Consider the following 22,174-nt stretch of genomic DNA (forward strand, 5'->3'; position numbering starts at 1 on the left):
TGGTCTAAGGTCTTAAACTTTTAACAGAGCAAAACCCATGCTCTGGAAAGACTGAAAATTATCAGAGAGAGCAAGTCTAAGGGTTCCTGCTCCAGGCTTTGTGGGATGGATGCCTATGAAATTTTGTTTCCAGTAAGGGAAATCGGTCTCAGCAGCATGGGGCAAAGGATCTTTCCTGGCTACTGTCCCGCTACATCCCCTTCACTATCTCCCACCAAGCCCCTGCCCCAGCCCAACTGCCCCACCTTGCTCCCCAGGCATTCCCAGATCTGCAGTACAACCCCACCAGGACCCCCAGACACAGCTGTTGTAGCACTAGTAGATTAGGGGAGACTAATTCTCACCCTGGGCAAGGGAGGGCATGCCTGGGCAGCCCTTGGGACAACATACTGCAGGGACAGTGTTGTCTACCAGCACACAATGAAAGGGACACAGGGCAGGCAAGAGCATGATCTGAAAAAGGGGAGCAGGGGACTTCTGGGCACCCAGTTTCACACTACCCTGCTGGGACCTGTGGATATCCCACACGGGGATGCCAAGCAGCCCAGGGACCGTTACACACTGCTTACCCCCTCAGCTGCCTTTTATCATCTATTGCCCCTTTCTTTTAGAAGAGGCTGGTTCCCCCTTAACTGTATGTCACAGACCCCAAATCCCCCATACAAGAGCAGAACTGTTCCAAGTGAGGAATGACAGGCACAGCTCTGACCTGCAAGCCAACCTCCAGGCTCAGGGTTGAGCCCAGGGCTCAAGTAGCAGTGCCACCACAGACATGGCCCCCAAACTCCAGAGGGACTGAAGGTATCCGCATGCTGTCCCCCACACAAGCCAGGCAGTGAGACTGCTAAAGATGCGAGATGCCATGTCTATGTAACCACACTCCCAGCACCACCCTTGCTGGAGGGTGTGACAGCAGCCCCACACCTGTGGTGGGAAGGGGTTTCAGACACAGAATGGGTTGCTGTTGAAGGACTGAGACTTGGAGGTGCAGAGACAGTCAGGGAGAGGTATTTCCACATCATTCTCCTAGCTCCCAGTGGCATTGTCCAGCGCCTGCCAGCCAGTGGCATTGTCCAGCGCCTGCCAGCCAACACCAGGCTGCTCAGACATGAAGAGCAATGGCAGGAGGAGGCAACCCCAGCCCAGTTGTAATACTCATGCCACACTCAAGCTGCCACCTCCACCACAGCCCAGCCCTTCCCTGGGATGGAGACCTGCGATACTAAAGCAGTTGTTGAATGCTCTTCCTTCCTTACCGCCTTTGAGGTGAAGATCCTGACACCAACATCTCCCAGGACCTTCTTCCCGGCCCCTCCCAGCAACACCGAGCCTGGCAAATACCTTATGGCAAGTAATTTTACGTTATTCTGCATTTACACAAAAATAGAGCAATTCTATATTTATAGAGATTTATAGCCGGTTCCGTGCTGGAGGAGTTATTGAGCAAGGCCAGGAGCTGTGGGCGGTCCGGGCTCCCGAGCAACCGGCTGCTTCTCATTCGGCATTTCGAACATACAAAATTAAAGGCATTCGTCTCCGTCTGGTTTCTTAAATAGATAAGGGGGGATCGAACGGACAGTATGTACAGAGGGGCAGTGGCAGGGCCTGGTGCCCGGCCCGCAGCCTCACGCCTCCGCCCGGGGTCAGTGAGGCCGGCTGCTGGACTCTGAGGGCTGCCGCTGGCGCGGAGGAGTGTAGCCGTTCAGGTAGCCGTTGCTCTGGCGTTTGCTGAGTCCTCCGTTAAGAATGTCCTGGATGTGCTGCACTATCAGGTTTATGGCCACTGTGAGCAGAAGGGGGAGAGGTTGCATTAGGATCGCTGCAAATCAACCAGCAGGTGCCCCTGCTGTCTCGCTCCTGCTCCTGGTCCCCTCCCATCCCATCCAAACCTGGCGCTGAGGAGCTGCCCCATTGCCCCATTAGGACTTCATCTCTCTGCCCCAACTAAGCCTGGCACTCAAGCCAGTATGGTCAGGCTGATTCCAGGCCTGGCTGACCCAGGCCTTGAAGAAGTGCATTTCCCTTTATGTGAGATGAACCAGGAGTTTGCTTGGAAGCTTGGAAGTACTGCATATAGATGGGCTCTTAGGCTTGAGTAGAGAAACACAAACTCCCAGTTGCTAATGCTCCAGGCAGGAGCAAAGGGAACAGGCTCATCTCAGCACTCTCTTGGGTGGCAGTGGCCTGGGTCACTTCCATGGCAGGTCCTGCTACCTCCTACCTAATTCCACTGCAAGAGCAACAGCCCAAAGCCACCTGTCAGGGGTCTGAGTCCACTTACCTTCATTATCTGCTCCTCTGGGAATGATCACGTCAGCATACTTCTTGGTCTGGGAGGAGAGAGAGCACTACGTTACAGGGAAATTGGAGAGACACCAGGCTGGGGCATCATCCCTGCTTCCTGGGGCAGGTTGTTGCCCTCCCCTTGCCAAACCCAAAACCACTGATTGCTGATAATCCATTCTGGACGCTCTCTTTGGTGTTCTGCTCTGTGTTTTGAGGGTTATGTTTTGTGCCCTGATTCCATTTTCATGAGCTCATACAGATGCCAGTAAGAGGCACCCTAACAAAACCTGGAATTAAGAAGCCTCATGATCACAAGACTCCAGCACCTGATGCTTTTGGGAACATCCTTCTCACTGAATCCATCCAGACTTGCCTGAGCACAGCCACATGATGTGCTCAGAATGGGGGGAGAATTCCCTACCACATTGCTTGCAAAGAAGGTGTGATTCAGGACACCAGTTCTGACCTAGTTTCACCTGCAGGTGCCAGTCTCAGTTTCCTCCCCCATTTGTGTCAGTTTTACAGCTGACAGCCAAGCTCCACCAAGCCAGCTGGGTGACGGGTGTCACCTGACACCTCCGAGTGCTTCCAGACATATCAAAAATCACCAGGATATGTTGGAGCATTTCAGTGCTGGACTGCTTGGCCCAGAGCTGGTTTAGGAGTCGAATAACAGCAACGGTGGGTGCTGAGTGTGCTCGATATCTGCATGCAATTGCTCTGCCACTGAGCAACCACGTTGGAAGTGGGAGCAGACCACTGCAAAGCTGTGGGTAGGGACAAAGCAGTTTTCTGCCCTCCCTGTTTCACATTTCATCCTCCTACAGACTCTTCATCAGAAGACACTGATGAAGCAGCATCTGCTGCTTTACCTTACTGGGGATTGCAAGGAGAGGAGCCTTGCAAGCTGGACCTGCCTTTTGGGAAAAGCCTTTCTGGGATTACACTGGAAGTGGTCCCCAGCGGCACAACGGAGAAAAGGGAGCTGCATAGGAGCCAGGAAAAGATCTTGTAGCACAGAAAGAATTAGCCCCTCTTATGGGAATGGGTAGAGCTGGCTAGGCTGGCAAAGAGATGCTCCTGAGGCTGGAGACACAGGTTTAATTCCTGCCTGTGATGCTAGCCAGCAGTTCCCAGGTTGCAGGACTCTACTGGCTTAGTTCCTCCAGACTAAGACAAAAATTCCTCATGTTAACTACCACATCTGCCTAAAAAGCCTTGAGACCCAAGGCACAGGGTCCTCTCCATGAGAGCCAGGAAAGGTGTACAATGGCTAATCCTGCAAACATACTATTTCCCCTGCAAGTTCTGCAAGACTGGTCTCCCACATGCACAGTGCCTGTCTGCTAGGGAGTCTTGCCTCCAGTAACAGCTCCCAAAAGAGCTTCCTTTCTCCAGGCAGACGTTGCAACCCTGGCCCACCCTGGCCACTCACCAGTCAGGAAATGCAACCTGCAAGGCCACATCCCATGGCATGGAGAGAAGCAGCAGCTTCCCTGCTCTCCCAAGCATGAAGCAGCAGCACTGGAGAGTGGAAAGGGCAGGCAGGACAGCCCAAAGGAGCAGGCAGCCACAGCAGACACTGCCTGGGGGTGGTGATCTCCCCTTCCCTGGCTAAATGTAGCCAAGGATCTTCCCTCCCAGGCTGGCACCTGCTGAGATGCCCAGTGGTTTGTCAGGCCCTGTGCAGGGAGGGGTTTCTCTTGTCATGTCACCTTCCCCAGCACTGGCAGCCCCATTTTGGCCAGAGCTTGCAGGGAAGGAGCAACACACAGAAGGCTGATCTGAGCTCTGGGCACAAAATGCCCCTGTCTGAGGAGCTAGGCAGGGTAGAGGTATTTTTGGCAGACTCCCGTGGGTGTCACTCCCCTGACTTACCGGCAAACAGAACTCCTCAAAGGCAGGCTTGACGAAGGTGATGTACTGAGATAAGATCTGCTCGAGGTCCCTGCCTCGCTCACTGATGTCTCGTAGCACTGTGGGGAAGATATAAGGCACAGTCAGGAGCTGAGACACAAATCTCTCCACCTTCTTTCCCTTCAGTACAGCCTTTGGCCAGCCACTTGTGTATTTTGCCCAAGGTCTCTGTTCCTGGAAGCTGTTGCCCATGTGTCTGAGCACATCCCAGCCCAGCTACATGCTTTTAACCTGCTTCCAAGCTTTCCTGGGAGCCAAGGGCTGGCTGACCTGACCGAGGGCTTTTCTTGGCCTCCTGCCCTTCTCAGCTCTGCAAGCACATTGCAGTTGTAACCAGTGCCACCCTGGTCCTGACTATTCCCAGCCTCAGCCCTCACCTCCCTCCTGTGGCTCTCCCTTGCTGGACAGGGCATTCTCTCAGTCATCCCAGTGCAGACGTGTCCAAAGAATAGAAATGCAGTGAGGTTACTTATACACACACTAAGGCCCAGTTTAACTCAGGTCTACAGAGGCGAGGAGAGCAAAACTCAACTCCCTGCCCAGCTCTGCTAGGCTCCTCATGCTATCCTAGGCTAAGTGGGACTGGAAGGCAAAGCAGTCTAAGGGTGTGCTTGGAGGAGGTGAGCTCAGGAGGAAGCCAGAAGGCAGGAGAGCAAGCTGGCCTCCTGCTTGTTCTGCCACTTGGGCCTTACACCCTGTTTGCATGAGCTATCTATTTGGGCCACTGCCATCTCTGCTCTGAAGCCACTTCAGTGTGGACAAGTGGCCCAGTTCAGCAGGAATTCAATCCACAGGGAAGAGCCAAAACAGCCCTGTGGCTGAGCAGACAGCTCTTGGCTCCCCCCAGGGGGCTGTCTGGCTTTTCCCCAGCATGCTAGTGCCTGGCACTGGGCTGGGAGTGAGCCTTCCCTCATGTCCCAAGCAGAGCCAAGGCACGGCACTGCCAGGCTGCGTGACCTGCTGGGCAGCCGCTGCCCCTGTGCTCGCAGGGCCAGGACAGTGCTGGTCTGGCACCATCCCCACGGCTCTTTGCCCTTGGCCAGCAGCTTCACAGCATGCCCTTTCACAGCCCTGCACAGGGGAAGTGATGAGGGGGAAAAAGGATGTGTGCCAGCTCCCTGCCTGCTCCCAAAAGCAGGAGCAAGCCCCTGCTCAAACAATACAGAAAAAGAGGCACGGAAAATAAAACAGGCTTTTGTTTCCCAGGTCCCACACCCTATTTGTTGTCTGTGCCAGGGCAGGGAAGGGTGTACTTACAGCATGTGCAGGAGGCCCAAGAGCTGCCCCAGGGTGCAGGGGCTGGTTCTAACAGGGCAAAGCTCTCCTGCCTGTTCCCAGGGCAGACCACAGCAGGAACTGCCTCACACACAAACAGAAGTCAAGCACCCACTGTCTGGTACCTGGCCCCAAAGCAACAGGTCCCAACAACCCAGGCTAAGACTATGCACCAAATCTGGAGGGATCCCTCACAGGGCAGGGAAATATCCCAAGGACAGATCAGCACCCATTTGAAGCCAGCAGGCATCACTCAAATCAGGCCCAAAACAGGCATGTGACACCGGACCTTTGTTTTACAGAAACTGGCCAAGGACAGGGCAGCAAGGGATCTCAGCCAGAATCAGGTCCCTGATCCCCAGGGATCAGGCTGTTTGAGGTACCTCACAGACCTTGCCCCTTGCACTCTGCTAGCAGCATTTTTCTTGGGAAAGGGGCCAGGATGGGGACAGCGCAAGTTGCACATACTGAACCCCAGCACTATTGATCAACTGAGCTGTCAACAGGGTTTCCAAGAACCTCACTTCCTGCTGCTGCCCAGCTGAAAAATGCATTGATGCAACACTTTAGGACTTCTGGGACAGAAAGATGACTCAGAGCTACATCACAATGCAAGATCCCAACTTTTGCTAGAAGCTGCCTCCAGCTACGTTCCAGGGACATGATTATACCTTTGGCACCTCACACACAGGCTATCCTTTCCCAGAAATGCCAGGGAGACATACAGTAAACAGATTTAATGCTGCAGTGGTCCTACCAGCTGCTGACAGCAGACAAACAGCCAGATTCCTACCAGAGGAACACAAAGTTGCCCTAACTAGGAGACACCAGCACCTCAATCAGCCGAGCTGCCCCTCTGCCAGTGACTGATGGTGAATGGAAGAAGTACAAGCCTCACGAGAAGCAGTGTGAGCACAGCAGTGACCTGACCTGAGCTGGCTTTGGTGCCCACTAACTCCACACAACACACCTCTCCTGTCCTGAGTGACCACCATAACAGATGGAGCCCAAAGCCATGGACTAAATTAACACAGTGAACACTTGGGGCACATTAACCGGGATGATCCATAACACGGGGAATGATTTCTGTATGTTACATCAAAGGATGGGAAGAAGGGTGGTGGGTAAAGAGAATGTATTGGATAGTGTGGGACCTGAGCATGATGGAAGTGGTTTGGAATAAGAGGTGAAGAATGTGCTGGTTTTGGCTGGGATAGAGTTAATTCTCTTCAGTGGTTGGTATGGGGCTGTGTTTCATATTTGTGCTAAAAACAGTGTTAGTAACACAGAGATGTTTTCGTTGTTGCTGAGCAGTGCTTACACAGATCCAAGGCCTTTTCTGCTCCTCACCCCACCCCACCAGCAAGGGGAGGGGACACAGCTGGGACAGCTGACAACAACTGACCCAAGGGATGTTCCATACGTCTATATAGGATGATATAAAGCTGAAGGAAGAAGGAGGAAGGGGAGACATTCAAAGTGATGGTGTTTGTCTTCCCACATAACGGTTACACGCAATGGAGCCCCGCTTTCCCTGGGACAGCTGAACACCTGCCTGCCCACGAAAACTGGTGATAAATTCCTCATCTTGCTTTGCTTGTGGCTTTTGCTTTACCTCCTGAACTGCCTTTATGCCAACCCACAAGTTTTCTCACTTTTACCCTTCTGATTCTCTCCCCCATCCCACCAGGGGAGTTTGAGTGAGCAGCTGCATGGAGCTGAGCTGCTGGCTGGAGTTACACCAGGACAATGTGCTGCCCTGTAGCCGGGTGTGGATCCAGGCTTCTGTTTAAAGGGATTAAGGCTCACATTTCGGGATCTTGCAAGTGCGTATCTGTGACCTGCTAATACATCTCCCTGCAATGACTGTGCTGTCACCTCCCTGGATGAGTCATGCAGGAACAGTGGGCAGGGTCAAGAGGGATGCGTAAAAAGGAGATTTTAATCAGTGCTGATGACATCCCAGTAGCTGAGGAGGCTGTGTATCTGCCTGACAGCAGGAGGGCAGGCAAGACCAGCTCTATTGCGGAGATGAACAGTCCCATGCACTCAACACTCCCAGACTGACGCACTGAGACATGCTCCTCTCGTCACAGCACAGAGCTCTGGAAGGAACCACTCCTCTTCTGCATCTCCAGACACCCCGTGGAGTCTCTTGGAGCCAGGCAGGGGAAAGGACAGTTCAGATAGAAGTGAATTTTGACCCCAGGAGTCCTCAGATGCTTTTTCAGTCAGCCAGGAGGTGCTATATCAGTGAACCGCTCCTAAAGGCTGCTTCAAAATGAACAGCATCTCAAGTCATGCAGTCCTTGCAGAGCTGGAGTCCCTCCCACATCAGCTAGCAATCCACAGCCAAGCCAGCTGGACAAGGGGAGTCCTAGAGAGAGATGTTCTGGTTTCTAGGGCTCTTTGCCCCCAAACCATAGCCCCAGTGCCAAGAACCCCAAAGAGGCTCCACGCTGCATTGCACAGACCAAGACGTACAACCAGACACTCCATTTGCTGCATCCACAGCAGACATTCTCACACCCCAAAACCATCCTCGGAGCACTTTACCTGTTAAACTGTCTTTATCTCAATCCACAAGTTTTCTCACTTTTACCCTTCCAATTCTCTTCCCTCAGGAGACTCATGCCCCAGGTCCTGAGGGGATCTATCAGGCACTGCCTTCTGACTGAACTGTCCAGATGCTTTGCCTTGCCCGCTGCACCCTTCCGTGCTGGTAACTGCTGACTGGCAGCAGCTCCACTCAGCTGCTGGCACAGAGCTGGTGCCGTGGGGCCATTTGAGGACACAGCACGCTCAGCAGTCACAGTGCTGCATGCATCAGAGCAGGAATCCCAGGCAAGGCAGCAAAAGTCCCAAGAGATGTGGAGCAAGGTGCTCTCCACTGCCACGAGCTGCCCTCCGTGACACTCCGCCGTGCTCTCCAGCAGCAGCAGCACAGCTTTGTGCCAGCTCTGGTCACTGTCACCTGCCTCCATGACCAGCTGCCCGGATCAGTTAAGGGATATTTCTGTCCCCAGTGCACAAGGCACGTTAGGGCCTCACCTCTGCGGGACAGCCGGGTGTCCGCGTCTGTGTCCACGAAGAGCTTCATGCGGAAGAGGTCCCGCACCTCCTGGCTGTAGAAGGCCAGGATGCCTTCGAAGAGCACCACGTCGGCAGGGTACACGGTCACCGTCTCCTCTTTCCTAGCAGGGGGAAGGAGAGTCAAAATATGCTGGTGGGGAGGGAAACCAAAGAGAGGTGGGGGGGGGGGGAAACAGCGGTGCTCCTAGGCACTGCTCCAACCCTGGGACATCACTGCTGCACCAGGGGGTCGACCAAGGAGAGGGCAGACCTACCCCACCGCCGTGAAGGGAATCCAAGGCATACGTACGCTTCCTGGAAGGATAAATGGCAGAGCGGGAAGCACACTAGGCCTTCTCCCCCCACCTCAGCCAGCTGCTGCTTGCAAGTGTTATGTGCCAAGCCATAAAAAGCCCAGGAAAGCCTATGCATGGGGCTTGACCCACAGAAACTTGCACAGCCAGCTCTGCTTCCCTCAGGAACCAGGCAGCACTCCCCTGACAGCACAGTGCTTTTGTGGGAAACGGAGCAGGGTCACACCATCCATGACCAACAAAGGCATGCAGAAAGAAGCTGAACACATGCAAGGGAAGTGTTGCAGCAGCAAGAACTGTCATCCTCCTCCTTTCCTGGCACTGCTGAGCTGTTTGAGCCTGGAATACTTGTTAAAGCTGCAAACAGTTTATGGGGTGAGGAAGTGTAGATGGGGGGAAAAAAAACCAGGGGGGGCCTTAATCCCCCTCCACTGACGCCTGTATGTTGCTGGATGTCACTGCATGGCTATTCCAGACCCTCAGACTGTTCCTGTATCTGCCCTGGATCCTCTAGCCAAGGGGTTGGAGTAGTTAGGACGGAAACTTTCGGCTGGCAGGTTAGGTGCCTAAGAGCAGGCATGAGAGGGGCAGGCGGTTTGGGCTGGGTGCTGCACCACAGGGCGTTAGCGGAGGCACAGCAAGGCAAGGCAGGAGCAGCTGTTAGACCTGGAGTGGGAGACAAAGTCATAGACAGGAATCTGGACCGTCTTCCCTTCTGTGATCTCTTTGAGTGTTTTCACGATCAGCTCGTTGTCAAAGGCATCTGAGGAGAGAGGAAATGTTACCCGAGGCAGCTTTGCAACCTCTCCCACCCACCAGATGCTGAACTCAGCCCAGCCAGAGTCACTGGCACCCTGCACTGGAGACAGACAGACGTACAGACTTGGGAGGAAAGCCCTGCACCTCCCCACGGGCGTAGCAAGGCCCAGCTCTCCCAGAGCCATGAGCCTTCATGGCTCTGCAGCAGCCTGGGATGGGGCCCACAGGGATCAATACCGCCCTTGTACAGCAGCACTGACAGCCTGGGTGCAGGAAGGCATCTCCTCCAGGGCTCCAGCCCTTGGAGAGACTGGAGCAGTGTTCCAGCCTGGAGCCACTGGACAGACAGGGCTCTGTTTGCTCAGTGCTCGCTGCCTCTGGCCATTGTGCTCATGGGGACAAAGGGACAGTGGCTCTGGAATTTCCCCACCAGGCCCAGAGATGGTTCAAAGAGCCCCTGTTGTAGTAAGAGGGTACAACCCCCTCGGTGGAGGGGTTTGCAGAGCAGCTGCACAGATGGTTCCCTCCTTGAAGGAGGGACATGGAGCTGCTGGCTCCAGGGGGCTGTGCCAGGCCTGATCTCCCTGTGTCCGACCTAGCTGCACCAAAAACCAATTTATTCCTTTGCAACCTGGTCTAGTGAAGGGTGTCCCTGCCCATGGCAGGTGAGGTGGAAGATGACCTTTAATGTCTCTTCCAACCCAAACTATTTCATTATTCTATGAAAAAGGTGTTCAAACTGGGGGATGTTTTTGCAGGAAGAGAAGCATCTTAAGAAGAGTTTGAGGGTTCACAACCTGCCCTTTCTCATCCCAGACACTCCACCCTAGAGGCAGTTTCTTTCCCAGGACGCAGAAGCTGTACTGCAGGGGACACAGGTGGCCAACTAGGCCACCCAGTCCTGCCCCAAGCAGAGACAGAGCCCCAGTGTCCATGCAGGCTCTTGGCTGGTGAACTGGGGGGTCCCACTCCAGCCCTCGCCCCGCACCACGTGGCAGAGCCCCAGTGCTGTTCTCCACTCACCTGGGTGGTCAAAATTGAACTGGCCTTTGAGTGCTTTGGATTTCTGCTCTGAGGTGAGGACCCGGTAGAAGCTGTCCTGGCTCACAATCACCACCTGCTTCTGGCGGTAGTCCACCTCATTCTGGCCCAGCAGCTGGACGATCTTGGAACATACTGAAGACTGGGAAAGGAATGGCAAAGGAAGCAAGTCAGTGGCAGGTGGTATCTAAGTGGCACAGGGCTAACACCTAGGTAACATTCACTCCTGGATGCACAGGGCACTGCTTGCTGGACCTCCAGCCGAGAGTTTGTGGTCATCTTGAATGCCCAGCCCAAAGCCACTGAGGGAAAAGTCCTCCAGAGGCACCACTGTGGTGCCCCTTAGTGTGACAGCAGCACTGAGCTTGCTGCCTGCCTCCCTCTCCTCCACCCCTATGGCCTGCCCACAGCTCCTGTTCTGGGTATCAGTGGCAGCAGGAAAACAGTTGGCTCCTCCCTGAGTTCAGCCACATGCTCAGGGGCCCCAGCTGCTCCAGCCTGCCAGGCAGCTCCCCAGGGAGCAGAGCTGTGGGACACCAGGGCTGAGCCTCCTCCCTGGGAGGAGCCTGGTGCCTTGGCTCCCCCAGCCCTGATCCAGCCCAGAAACCCCACCACAGTATGGGCACAGACAGAGAGTCCTCAGAGGGAGAGCCAGCAAAACCCAGGGTGAAAAGGCACCAGGAAGAGAGCCCTGGGACTTTATCAGGGATCTCTGCTGCCAGGGCTGGGAGGAGCAACCCTGAGCATATCCTGGTGCCTCTTGGCACAGCAAGCCTAAGGGCACTGCGGAGTCAGCGGCTGGAGAGCCACGTGGCTCTGGCTGCCAGTGCAAGATCCCCATGAGCACTGCTGGCACAGGGACTGGCACCTCTCACACCACATGGAGCAGTGGGTGTGAGTGGCCAGCATGGACTGCTGGCACTGCAGGAGGCAGGGTCACACTGGGCCCTGCCATTGCAACACAACTCAGAGCTTGGGGGACAAATCCCACAACCTGCTTCAGTCCCTTGTCCCCAGTCACAGGAGTCCTTGGTCGCTGTGTAACGCAGCGGTGTTAACTGCATCACCACCTGGCAGCCAGCACTGCCCTGGCCAGCAGGAGCCAAGGTCAGGCTGGCTGGGGAACACTCTGCTGCCTGCAGGAACCCTGTATGTCCTGCCTGCTCCTGCCCACAGCATCCACTGTTCAGGGCAAAGTGGGTGCTCCTGGTGCCAAACTGAGCTCCTTCACCTCATGGGAATCACATTGGCTGCAGATGCCCTGCTGAGCCACTCCTGGCCCCAGTCACCACAAATACTCTGCTGAGCCCTCTGCCTTACAAAGAGCAGTTTGCTTGCCCCAACCTGCCTAGCCCAGCCTGCCAGTGGCTTTTTCCATGCTCCCACCTCCTGGCTGGTTCAACCATCTGCTCCGTACCTGGCTGGCAACCTCCAGCTGCAGAGCTGAAGACGGTGCTGGTGAGAAGGAACAGGGAGGGGAATGCATGCCTGGCAGAGGAGGTCACCCCAGCAGGCAGAGGGCAAGGCTGTTTGCCTGGGAAGCTGGAAGATTTGACGGCATTCCTGCCTCCAGAGACCGTCTCTTCCCCTCCAGGCCAGGCTGACCTGACTTGGCTGTGACTGCTGGGCTGTGAGTCAGCCCCAGCCCGGCTGGAGAGCCTCCACACAGCTCTGCTGCTGAGTGAACTGGCTCAGGCTGCCCGACAGCAGCCCGGAAAGCCTGGGGTACAACTCTGCATTTCAGGTCAGGGATGGGGTCTCCCTGAGCATCCCACCTTCTCCTCCTGCTTCTCACAGCTGGCTAGCTGTGCCACCCGAGCCACGTTGGCAGCCCTGCCCTGCAGCAGGCTGCTACCACCCAGAACAAAGCCCTGCATGTCAGTGCCAGTCACTTGCCCTTTGGCACATGCAGGCACAAAGCCGGAGCCCAATCTCTGCTTCCTCTGTTTGCTCACTCCCCACATCCTTCTGCAGCCAGGGTCAGCCCTGGTGCTTATCCAGCTGTATCCCGTAGGTTTTGCAAAACCAGGGCGTGCACAGTGCCTCTCCTCCACTTTTCCTGCCCGCTCTCTCCCCTGGACACTGCTGCCTTCCCAAGCAGCGAGGAGACGTAGCACAGCAGGGTTCAGCCTTGGTCACAGCTGCCGAGGACACCAAACTTCCCAGGCCCTTTGCCATTAGGAGTAAACCACCTTTCAGCACAGCCATGCAGATTCCCAGCCTACAGATCCACAGGCTCCACACGGCTCTGCACCAGGAGTTGCTTTCCCCAGCCCAGTGGAGGGAACAGGGCTCCTTTACTTTGGATCAGTCAAAGTAGCACACCAACTGCGCTCACTCTCTCCCCTTGGACCTCAGCACGTGGATGGGCAATAAAATCATTTGAGAGCACCAGACAGTTCCTGTCAGTCTTTTTTCTGCCTTATGGACACAAAAATCTCTGGTCTACTGATCCTGGAAGGTGGAGAAGAGTCTCCATCAGCTCTGAAAATCACCCTTCTCTTCCATGCCCCACAACTCAAGACACCCAATGGTGAGAAAAATCCAAGGAGAAAATATCCCTGGCAGCTGGAGACATGTCCTCCCTTGGGGTTCCAGGATGAGGATCAGAGGCTCTGGGGTGGACGGTGCCTCTTGCAAAAGCATCCAGGCAGATGCTCCAGACTCTTCCCTTTTCCATGGTGGGCTTTGGAGAGCTGGTAGAAGCGGTGGAGAAAGATGACCATGAGGACACCCTGTTCTCAGGACCAAGCTCAGGTTCAGCATACCACACTGCCTGGGGGAGCAAGGATGTCACCTCTGGGGTCTGGGAAGAGGCACACATGTCACCTTGGTCCTGCAGGTGACTGCTCACACATCAAACCTGCATTAAGTGCAGCAAGACAGAGGGACATGGGGGGACAGGGCATGTTCCTCCAACCCCAGGGCTGCGTTCAGCTTGCCTTAGTGGGGCAGCAAACCTCAGCAAGGTCCAAGTGAAGGTTTTTCCTTTTCTCACTGTCATTTGTGATGGAAACAATGGTTCATGAGGGGTATTCCCTGATGCCAGTTGAATACCTCCTACAGCCGGACAGGCAGTTTTTCCCCTTGGTTGATAAACACCCTCTGTGAAGGAGGAAGAAACACCAGAAACATAGAGCTTGGAAATTCCCCTACACAATGGGAACAGAAACTCCTGGCCTCGGGAAGTGTCTCCCCAAATGACTGGCACGTCCCCTGCTTAAACCCTCTTCTCCCAAACCAGCACAGCATACATACATGACTGTGAAATATTCACTAATAATTAGAAATGGCCACAGCCAGGCTCTGGGAAGGCTGGCAGATGCCCAGAAAGACCAAGACTGGAGCATGACTCCAAAGTACAGTGTCAGGATGCAACCAGCCAGGATACAGGGTAACCCAGGGGACACGTGGTGCTGACACATGCACTCAGCGCCCACTTGAAGAGACGGCCTGGGCTCAGATTCCTTCCTTTGCAGATTCCTTGTGGCTTCTCCCAGGGGAGAAGGCAACTATTGTTTCTTCTCTGAGAAGCCCAGGACTGCAGGAGATGACTTGAGGAAGATGACATGATGCTACAAATGAATCCCAACAGAGAAAAACTCCAAGATTTGAGCCCCACCCCTAGCTCTGCCTTACATGACACATCTCATCTGCAGTAGACAAGAGCCATGCCAAGGCTCCTTGCTTCCACTCAGCCCCTTCTCCATATCCACATCATCCATGCACACCTCAGCACGACCCAAGGCGAACACTGACAGTGATTCAGCCGCAGTGCATTCCTGGCAACAGGATGCTTTTTCAAGCAAAAGCCTTCCCCTCCTCCAGAACTTGGTGAAAACTAAATATAGCCAGGACCCAGCAGCCTCCATGGTTGCCAAGCAGACCTTTCCCATGTTAGCCACATGAAACCAATGCAGGACTTTCCAAGCACACAGGCAAGGAGCGAGCCCCAGCCGCTGCCATCGGTCACGACTTCCCACACGCTGCACCAAGGGGAACTCGGCTCCTGCTTTGAGCAAACTGGCTGCAACCCCCAGAGCTGCACTCCCCCAGGCTTTGTGCTCGAGCTGCTCCTTGGGAAAGCTGTGCCAACCAACCCACACCACACACAGACGGTGGGGAGGGAGGTATCCGCACAGCACAAGCGGCAAGCTCAGAGAGGTTATTCCTGAACAGAGGCAGCTGCAGCTCCCCTTGCAGGACTCCTCCTCTGAACCAAGCACACAAACAGCCAGTGTTCAAAGAAGAAGCACAGCTTTATTCTGCTGGAAAGGAAGAGGCAGAGGGCACCTGGGGGAGAAATCCAGCATATTTTCCCAAAAGGGGAGAGGTGGTGCACAGGGGAAGAAATCAACAGACTGGTGTTCAGAGGCCTACCCCTGACATTTATTTGGAATATATTAATTACCTATTTAATTCGTGGCCTACAGCCAGCTGCTCAGATATTCTTCAGCAGTTGACTAATTCCCCAACATTATTATGCAGATTATCCCACAATCCCTCTTGGGTAGCTCTGATCAGGCAGTGAATTATGACTTCAGATGGGTATTAGGGAGAAAGCTGATGGACAGTGCCACAGTCAACCACCATGAACCATCACGTGAACGTGCCAGGCAGGACACAGCTGATGCCTTCTGCTCCAGGTTTGGTGCAGCAGCCACGGCAATACAGGTACTTCTGCTTCTGGGGGGTAAGGCCTGTCCAGGGTTAGAAGGAACTCCCAACCTTTGTGCAGGTGGACATGCTAAAACCTGCTCACTAACAGCAGACCATCCACTCCCAGAGAGCCTGGCACTACAGAGGGGTGTCCAAGCTCCCTCTACAGCTGCAGGAAGGACCTCCCATCCTCCCAGGGACTCTAGATAAGATACCCAGCAAAAGTGACTTACCCAGATCAAGTCATTCTAGCCCTAAAGAAATGCTGAAGCTGCCAGACCTCTCAGGAGCAGGTGAAAAAGGGCTGTGCCAGAAGCAAGACCTACCAGAAGAGGTGTGTGCTGGGCTCCAGTGTGCAAGGAGGAGAGGCCCAGCCTCCTGCCACCACTGCAGGCTGCTTGCCCTGAGCCAAGCTGCTGCTCACGAGGACGGTCCTCCTCAATGGAGCAATGCCCTTGGCCCAAGACAAATGCTACAGCCAGGAGCAAGGACAGACTGCAGCAGTCACATCTCACCAGGGAGAGGAGCCCAGAGGTTATCTCCAGGGACAGCACTGCCATAACGCCCTTCCTGCAGGATTGGGATGCGAGCAGGCTTGGCAGGGGCTGCTGATGGCTCTGCATCTGCAGCAGCCTGGTTGGGGTGCCCTCATCACATGCCTGTGGATAAAACAGCCACCAGTTTTGGGATCTAACAGGATTTTCCCTAAGATCAAACATCAGGGACCACTGTCATTACTTGTTTCATTTCTCCAGTGTCCCCTGCAGCACAGTTCTCTTTCCAGGCATCACAGGGGGCTATTACTCAGTCATGTCCCTGAAATCAGGAGCCGTGGCAGTGCTTCCCTTCCCTCCAGCAGCACATGAGTTACAGATTTTGGTCTCTTCTTGAAGGTTACGGTAATTATAGAGTACTAGGAAGTGCCTGGTGGACTGGGGTGACACACGGAACAGATACCAAATTGGGAAGGGTCCCAGAGCATCTATCAAATGTCTGCCCTAGTTCATGACCCACGCAATCCTTTCCAGTCGTAAAGGAGCACATCCGTATGGCAACACTGGGACTGGAAATTTGCTATTCTTGTACCAAAAGCCTGGGCCTCCACCCAGAGCTTTCCCAGGCAGGTTCACTATTCCTGCCTTTCCCTTTGTGAGCCACAGGCCAACTAGTCCAGGAGTGGGATAGCCAGGTTTCTGTTCACTCACCCTGGGACACTGTGCATGTGATCAGCAATCCCAGGCTGGAGCACAAACAGGCGCAAACACAGAGGGGCTCTAAACACAGATTACACACAGGGAGGAAAACAAGCCCTCCAGCACAATCCCTCCCAATCCTCCGGTTTTAGGCACAGGATATTTTTCCTGAGCCCCTGCTGCAAACTCCATAGCCCGGAGCTGGCTGAGCCCACGGGACTATGGTAACCAGGCTCCATAACGAACTCACACATATTCCATCAGTAACAGGAAAGGGCTGACCCATCAAAACGTCCTGTGTATCAGTCTGATCGGGGTTGGCACAGAACAACATTCTACTAGAAAGTTTGATGAGTCTCTAGCACACATTGACACCAGTGTTTAACAAGTCAGACCTTGTGATACAGGGCTCCTGCCAGCCACAGAACAAACGTCACCAGGAAATGGTGCTGAACCGGCACAGGGCTGCTGAAATTCCTGCTAGTCCCCCTGGGTCACTCCCAGGTCTCCCCCAGGCTTCTCTGTCAGCCATCCAGGTGGTGATATGGTGGCAGTGACCCCTGGGCTGCTGTGGGGGACCTCAGTCCTTGCTGGGGAAGGGGACTGAGCTCTGTCACCAACAAAGCCCTGTGCAGAGATGGAACTGCCTCATGCAACTCAGACCACTGCTTCCCTGGGGAACAACATGCTGGCTGTCCCACCCTGGCTGGGCAACACCAGCCTCCTTCAGCTGGTTCACTCTTCTAGGCAGGCAGCTCAGACTCAGCCAGACTTTCTGGTGTTTAAAGCAAAGTGCCTGGTGGAGTAACAGTGAAGAACATACCTGGCTGCAATCTTGGGGCTCTGCAGCCTGGAAACTCTGAGGCTGCATGTTCAAACAGACATTGGTAACTTCATGTACTAACTCAAGACCCAAATGATGCAACCACGGGGCTGCAGTGGCACCCACATTCAGCCCTCACTAGTTTGAGTGATGAACAGCCAACAAAAGCGTTCAGCCCTTCACAAATCTGTCTTTTCTTACAAGGTCCTGTTGGAAGGCAGCAATCAGCACCTCGCTTTGCATGGGGACAACAATTAATGCTTCAGCCTGAGCTGAAAGAGCTCTTCCCACCCCTGCAGCCACCCCAATACCAAATGCTCCCACTGCTGCTGGGAGTGAGCTGCTCCAGCACAGCTGGCAGAGCTGGAAGGTCCCAGCAGCTAAACTGAAGTGAGGATATAGGAAGGGCTTTAGGGGGTATCCCAACACTTCCCAGCTCATCTCAGTAGTCAGTTCCCTGAACTTTCCTCGGGCCCGCAGCCTGGCTGCCTGCCTTGCATGCTGCAGTCCTTGGTAGTCAGGAATCTCTTGCAGGAGGGAGGGAAGAAGCTCTTAGCACAAAGACCATGGGTATAAGAGGGAAACTAGAACTTTAGCAGGGCACTTGAAAATGCACAGGATTAAAGGAAATGCTTAAAACAGCCTTAGGAATCCCTCTGAGAAAATGAGGCGGTTGCAGTCATCTCCAACTTTGACACAGGAGGGGAGGGTCTTAATGCCATGTCATCTCCTTTACCCCAGGAAACTGCAGCAAGCTCTGCCCAGGCTGCACAGTGCTTGGATTTTGGGGGACAGTGGAAGAAATGCTTCCTCCCAGCAGGCTTTTGTGAAGAGCCTGTCCCAGCTGAGCTGACTCAAAACAGCCACCATGCAGCTGGCACTGCCCTCGCAGAAGCTGCAGCATCCCAGCCTGCCCAGGGTGCTCTGTGGCTCCCCAGTTTTGCTCCTAACACAGTCCAGATTTCTTTTCAGAGCCAAAACCAGGAGAGCACTCAGGGTTCTACCTATCCTATTTGAGTGGTCAAAGTTGCTCAAGCCTCTTTTGCTTGCTAGGAAACAGCACTCAGCCTTTGAGCTTGAGTTCTCACAGATTTTCCTTTAAGGAATACCAGCCAAACACCTCCCAGCTCTCTGGAAAGGCCAGCTGCTTCCAACACCAGCTTCCCCAGGGCACCACAGGACACAAGCCGTGGCAAGCTACAAACAGGATCCCTTCCTTCCAGAGCCTGACCATGCTGGTGCATTGAAAGTGGTAGGGGAGACTGTGGAGCCTTTTTTGCCCATCTCAGACTAAAAAGCAGCAGTGGGAGGCCCTTTGAAGGCAAATTCCCTCCGTTATCTTTGGGCTGGTGTGCTGCCAAAGGGGTGTGTTGTGACAACAACCCTCAGTCGGTGTCAGGGTGAGTCAGATGGATTTGCCACTTTCCCAGTGGGAAAGGTGCCTGCTTCACCTTCCCGCTAGCGCTTTGTTTTCACCCAGAGCCGGCACACCAGTCCCTGGGCTGGATTGTAGCTGCAGGCAAGCCTTTAGTTAAGCACATCAGCCCCACCACTGCTCTCCGTGAGTGTGTTGCGGCACGTGGCATCACCTGGCACAGGACACTGTCACCAGGCAGGTGGGGGACAGCCTCTCTGCAGCCTTGCCTTGCATCTGCACCACATGTGAACTTGAGGGCCTCTGGGCACAAGCCCCAGGTCCTTTTTCTCCTGTTGCTTCTCCGCATGCAAGCTTTTTTTTTTTTTCCACCAGCACATTTCTTGTAGTCTTTCCCCACTAACTTTGTATGATCTGCTGGATTCCCTTCAATGGGCAGCACTGCACAGAGGTTTTTAGCAGGCAGCAATCACTGGAGAGGGGGGAAATCAAAGCTGAGAGACAGGAAAAGCCAGTTAGTAACATCTCCCTTGCTAGGAAGAGCCATTTCCCTATTATTTTTTACTAAGGCAGCCTGCTGCTATTAAGCATTTTCCCTTTGAAGTTGAGAACCACTGTAGCGTATTGTACTGTAATCACTGCTTTTACCTTGTGGGCCTGAGACACCGTGTTCAGAGACATAACAGTTCAGCAGCGCCAGACACGATGTTATTGGGACAACTACAGAGAGGCAGACCCACGCATCAGAGAACAGACAAACCCAGCGTGTTTGAGTCACCAGGAGCGGTGCTGCAGGAACAATCCAGCTTTGGTTCCCACTGGAGGAGATTGCATCCTCTCTCTCCATCCCTCCCCTGTTACAGCTGGATTTTTCCCCCTTGCAGCAGCAACAGCAGTCCAAGAATCAATAGGGTACTCAGAGGCACATGCTTAAAACACTGAGCTGAAACAGGGCAGTTGGATTATGACATCCCTCAAGGGAAAAAAAGGGGTCCCCATCTCTAAACACAAAACAAAACAGAGATGTAAGGCTCGTCCTCCTCCCATGCTGGCCCACATTCAGTTTCCTTAGCAAGCAATATTTCAAAGGTATAGCTACTTCCAAATCTATTCACGCTCTCCAAAATGCCTCTTAAAAACGCAGGTGGGACGTGCTGCCCTGCACAGAAAGGCTGATGAGCCGTGGAGCTGGTTTTACTGCTCTTAAATAAGGGGGGGGAAAAAAAGTAATTTTCTTTTCATATTAGGAGAGAAAGCGACCTAGCTCAGGTTAAACAAATAAAGTAAACCCCATAGCGTGAAATAACTCAAATAAAAACGCTAAAGAGCCGTGAGGCTGCCCTGCGCTGCAGTTTGGGTGTAGCAGCCTCCCGGGAAGACCCGCATTGCCCCGGCGGGGCGGCTGCCCCGGCCCCGCAGCTCTCGCCCCACTCGGCTCCCACCTGCCGCTGCCAAGGGCCAGCCCCTCCCGGCACAGCAGCCAGGAGGTCGTTCTGCCGCTGTGAGTCAGCATTTGCTGCAGAATCCCCGCTCCTGCTACCCCCAAAGTTGGGCAGAGAAGGGCACCCCCACGCAAGACCGACACCGTTACGGGAAAAAAAAAAAAAAAAATTAAATAATTGCATCGTCCCTGTGGGGCGGGCAGCCCCCGGGGACGGTGCAGGTGAAGGGGAACGGGGGCAAACGCCGACCACAGCCACAGACGGGAGGATTCTGCAGGGGGATGCCACCTCCCCCCCCGGGCTGAGCCGGGGCCACCCTCGCCCCGCACGGCCCCCAGCGCCCTCCCCGCCTGGACCCCCCCCCTTCCCCGGTGAGGCGGAGGGGCGCAGGATCCCGGCCGGGCAGAAGGGGTAAATCCCGTACCCACCCCGCACCCTCCATCCACGTGTCCGCGGGGCTCCGGCCGCCGCCCGGGCAGAGAGGCCTCGGCGGCCGTGCTCCCTCCGCAGGCTCGCCCTTTCCCGGGCTGCCAGCGAGCCCACGCGGCTCCATTCACACCCGCATCCCCATCCCCACCGCCGGTCCCGCATGCCCGGCCGGCGCGGCGGGGCCGTGGCGAGCGCACGTGGCGGGGCGGCCGCTCGGACCCGCCGCGCTGCCATGTGGCCGCCGCGCCCGGCGCGGGGGGGGCTGCACCGCACCGCGGGGCTCCCCCGGCCCCCCAGGGGCTGCCCCGCCGAGCCCCCGCACCTTGCCGCTGGCCGTGCCGCCGCTGACCCCGATGAGGAAGGGCTCGCCGCCGCTGGGCTGCCCCTGCTCCTCCAGCCGCTGCTCGCTGTCTCCCGCCATCCTCCTCCCCTGCTCGCCGCCGCGCCTCCTCCGCCTTCGCTCGCCGTGCGGGGCTGGATTTATCTGATGAGTCAAGGGCCTTCCTCCCCGCCTGGTTCACATCCCCGGCGCTGCGGCTCCCTGCCAGGTGCCTGCCGCAGCTGCACATGCTCGGGCCCAGCCCGCCGGCGGGCGGCACTGCGGCCGCACGGGCCCGCACCGCGCCGCGCCCTCCCCGCCCGCGGACAAAGGCGGTGCGGCCGCGCCGTGCGCCGGACCCCGCTCGGCCTCCCCACCGGCTCCCTTTGCCTCTCTGACCGCTCGCCATCATCCCAGCGAGTGCTGGGAACCCCCACTGTGTGTCCCCTACGAACCCCCACTGTGTGTCCCCCACTAGCCCCCATTGTGTGTCCCCCACGCTGGCCGAAAAGGCCAAGGGCATCCTGGTTTATATCAGCAATGGTGTTGCCAGCGGGACCAGGGCACTGACCATCCCCCTGTTCTGGGCGCTGCTGAGGCACCTCAAATCCTGGGGTCAGTTTGGGGCCCCTCACGACAAGAAAGACATCCAGGTGCTGGAACGAGTCCAGAGAAGGGCAGCGGAGCTGGAGAAGGGTCTGGAGCACAAGTCTGGTGCTCAGCCTGGAGAAAAGGAAGCTCAGAGGGACCTTATTGCTCTCTACAACTCCCTGAAAGGAGGTTGTGGACAGGTGGGGGGTGGCCTTTTCCCCCAGGTAACAAGCGATAGGACAAGAGGAAATAGCCTCAAATTATTCCAGGGGAGTTTCAGATCAGATATTTGGAAAAATTTCTTCACCCAAAGGTGTAGCTGGGCATTGGAACAAATTGCCCAGGGAAATGGTGGAAGCACCATCCCTGGAAGCATTCAAGAACCGTGCAGATATGTCACTTGGGGACACTATTTAGTGGCAAACACAGTAGTGCTGGGTAAACAGTTGGACTTGATCTTAGAGGCCTTTCCCAAAGTTAATGATTCTGTGATTTTCCCACCCCCTCTGGGCCCTGGTCCTGGGAGCACTTAGAAGTGCTTAATAACAACCCAAAAGCAGGAATAAAAATTATGCTTATGTCTTTGGCAAATGGACCCATCTGGGAAGAGTCATGACTGCTGTGGAGGCCACAATTCAGTCAAAATGCTCTCAACAAAATGGAAAAAGACTCTGCAAAA

The 22,174-nt window shown here is 55.1% G+C and overlaps 1 protein-coding gene across 1 annotated transcript; it reads right to left on the reverse strand.

Annotated features, from left to right (window-relative positions):
* Positions 1-1,342: 1,342 nt before the first annotated feature.
* Positions 1,343-21,159, reverse strand: UCK2 (uridine-cytidine kinase 2). Its single transcript, XM_027658531.1, has 7 exons — positions 20,908-21,159; positions 10,647-10,806; positions 9,531-9,627; positions 8,530-8,672; positions 4,165-4,262; positions 2,282-2,330; positions 1,343-1,783 (listed from the first exon to the last, which is right to left on the reverse strand). Exons 1-7 carry the CDS (start codon positions 21,004-21,006, stop codon positions 1,644-1,646), a joined length of 786 nt encoding a protein of 261 aa, XP_027514332.1. The 5' UTR covers positions 21,007-21,159; the 3' UTR covers positions 1,343-1,643.
* Positions 21,160-22,174: the final 1,015 nt, after the last annotated feature.

This window comes from Corapipo altera, unplaced genomic scaffold, assembly GCF_003945725.1.
Source record: "Corapipo altera isolate COAL_440 unplaced genomic scaffold, ASM394572v1 79, whole genome shotgun sequence".
In the NCBI taxonomy this organism is placed as follows: Eukaryota; Metazoa; Chordata; class Aves; order Passeriformes; family Pipridae; genus Corapipo; species Corapipo altera.

Coding starts and splice junctions, on each gene's coding strand:
- UCK2 (XM_027658531.1), bottom strand. CDS start 21,006: ATGGCGGGAGACAGCGAGCAGCGGCTGGAGGAGCAGGGGCAGCCCAGC. Junction 9,628..10,646: donor GTTCAATTTTGACCACCCAG/GTGAGTGGAGAA, acceptor CTCTCTCCTCAG/ATGCCTTTGACAACGAGCTG. Junction 8,673..9,530: donor GACTTTGTCTCCCACTCCAG/GTCTAACAGCTG, acceptor TCCCCCTGCTAG/GAAAGAGGAGACGGTGACCG.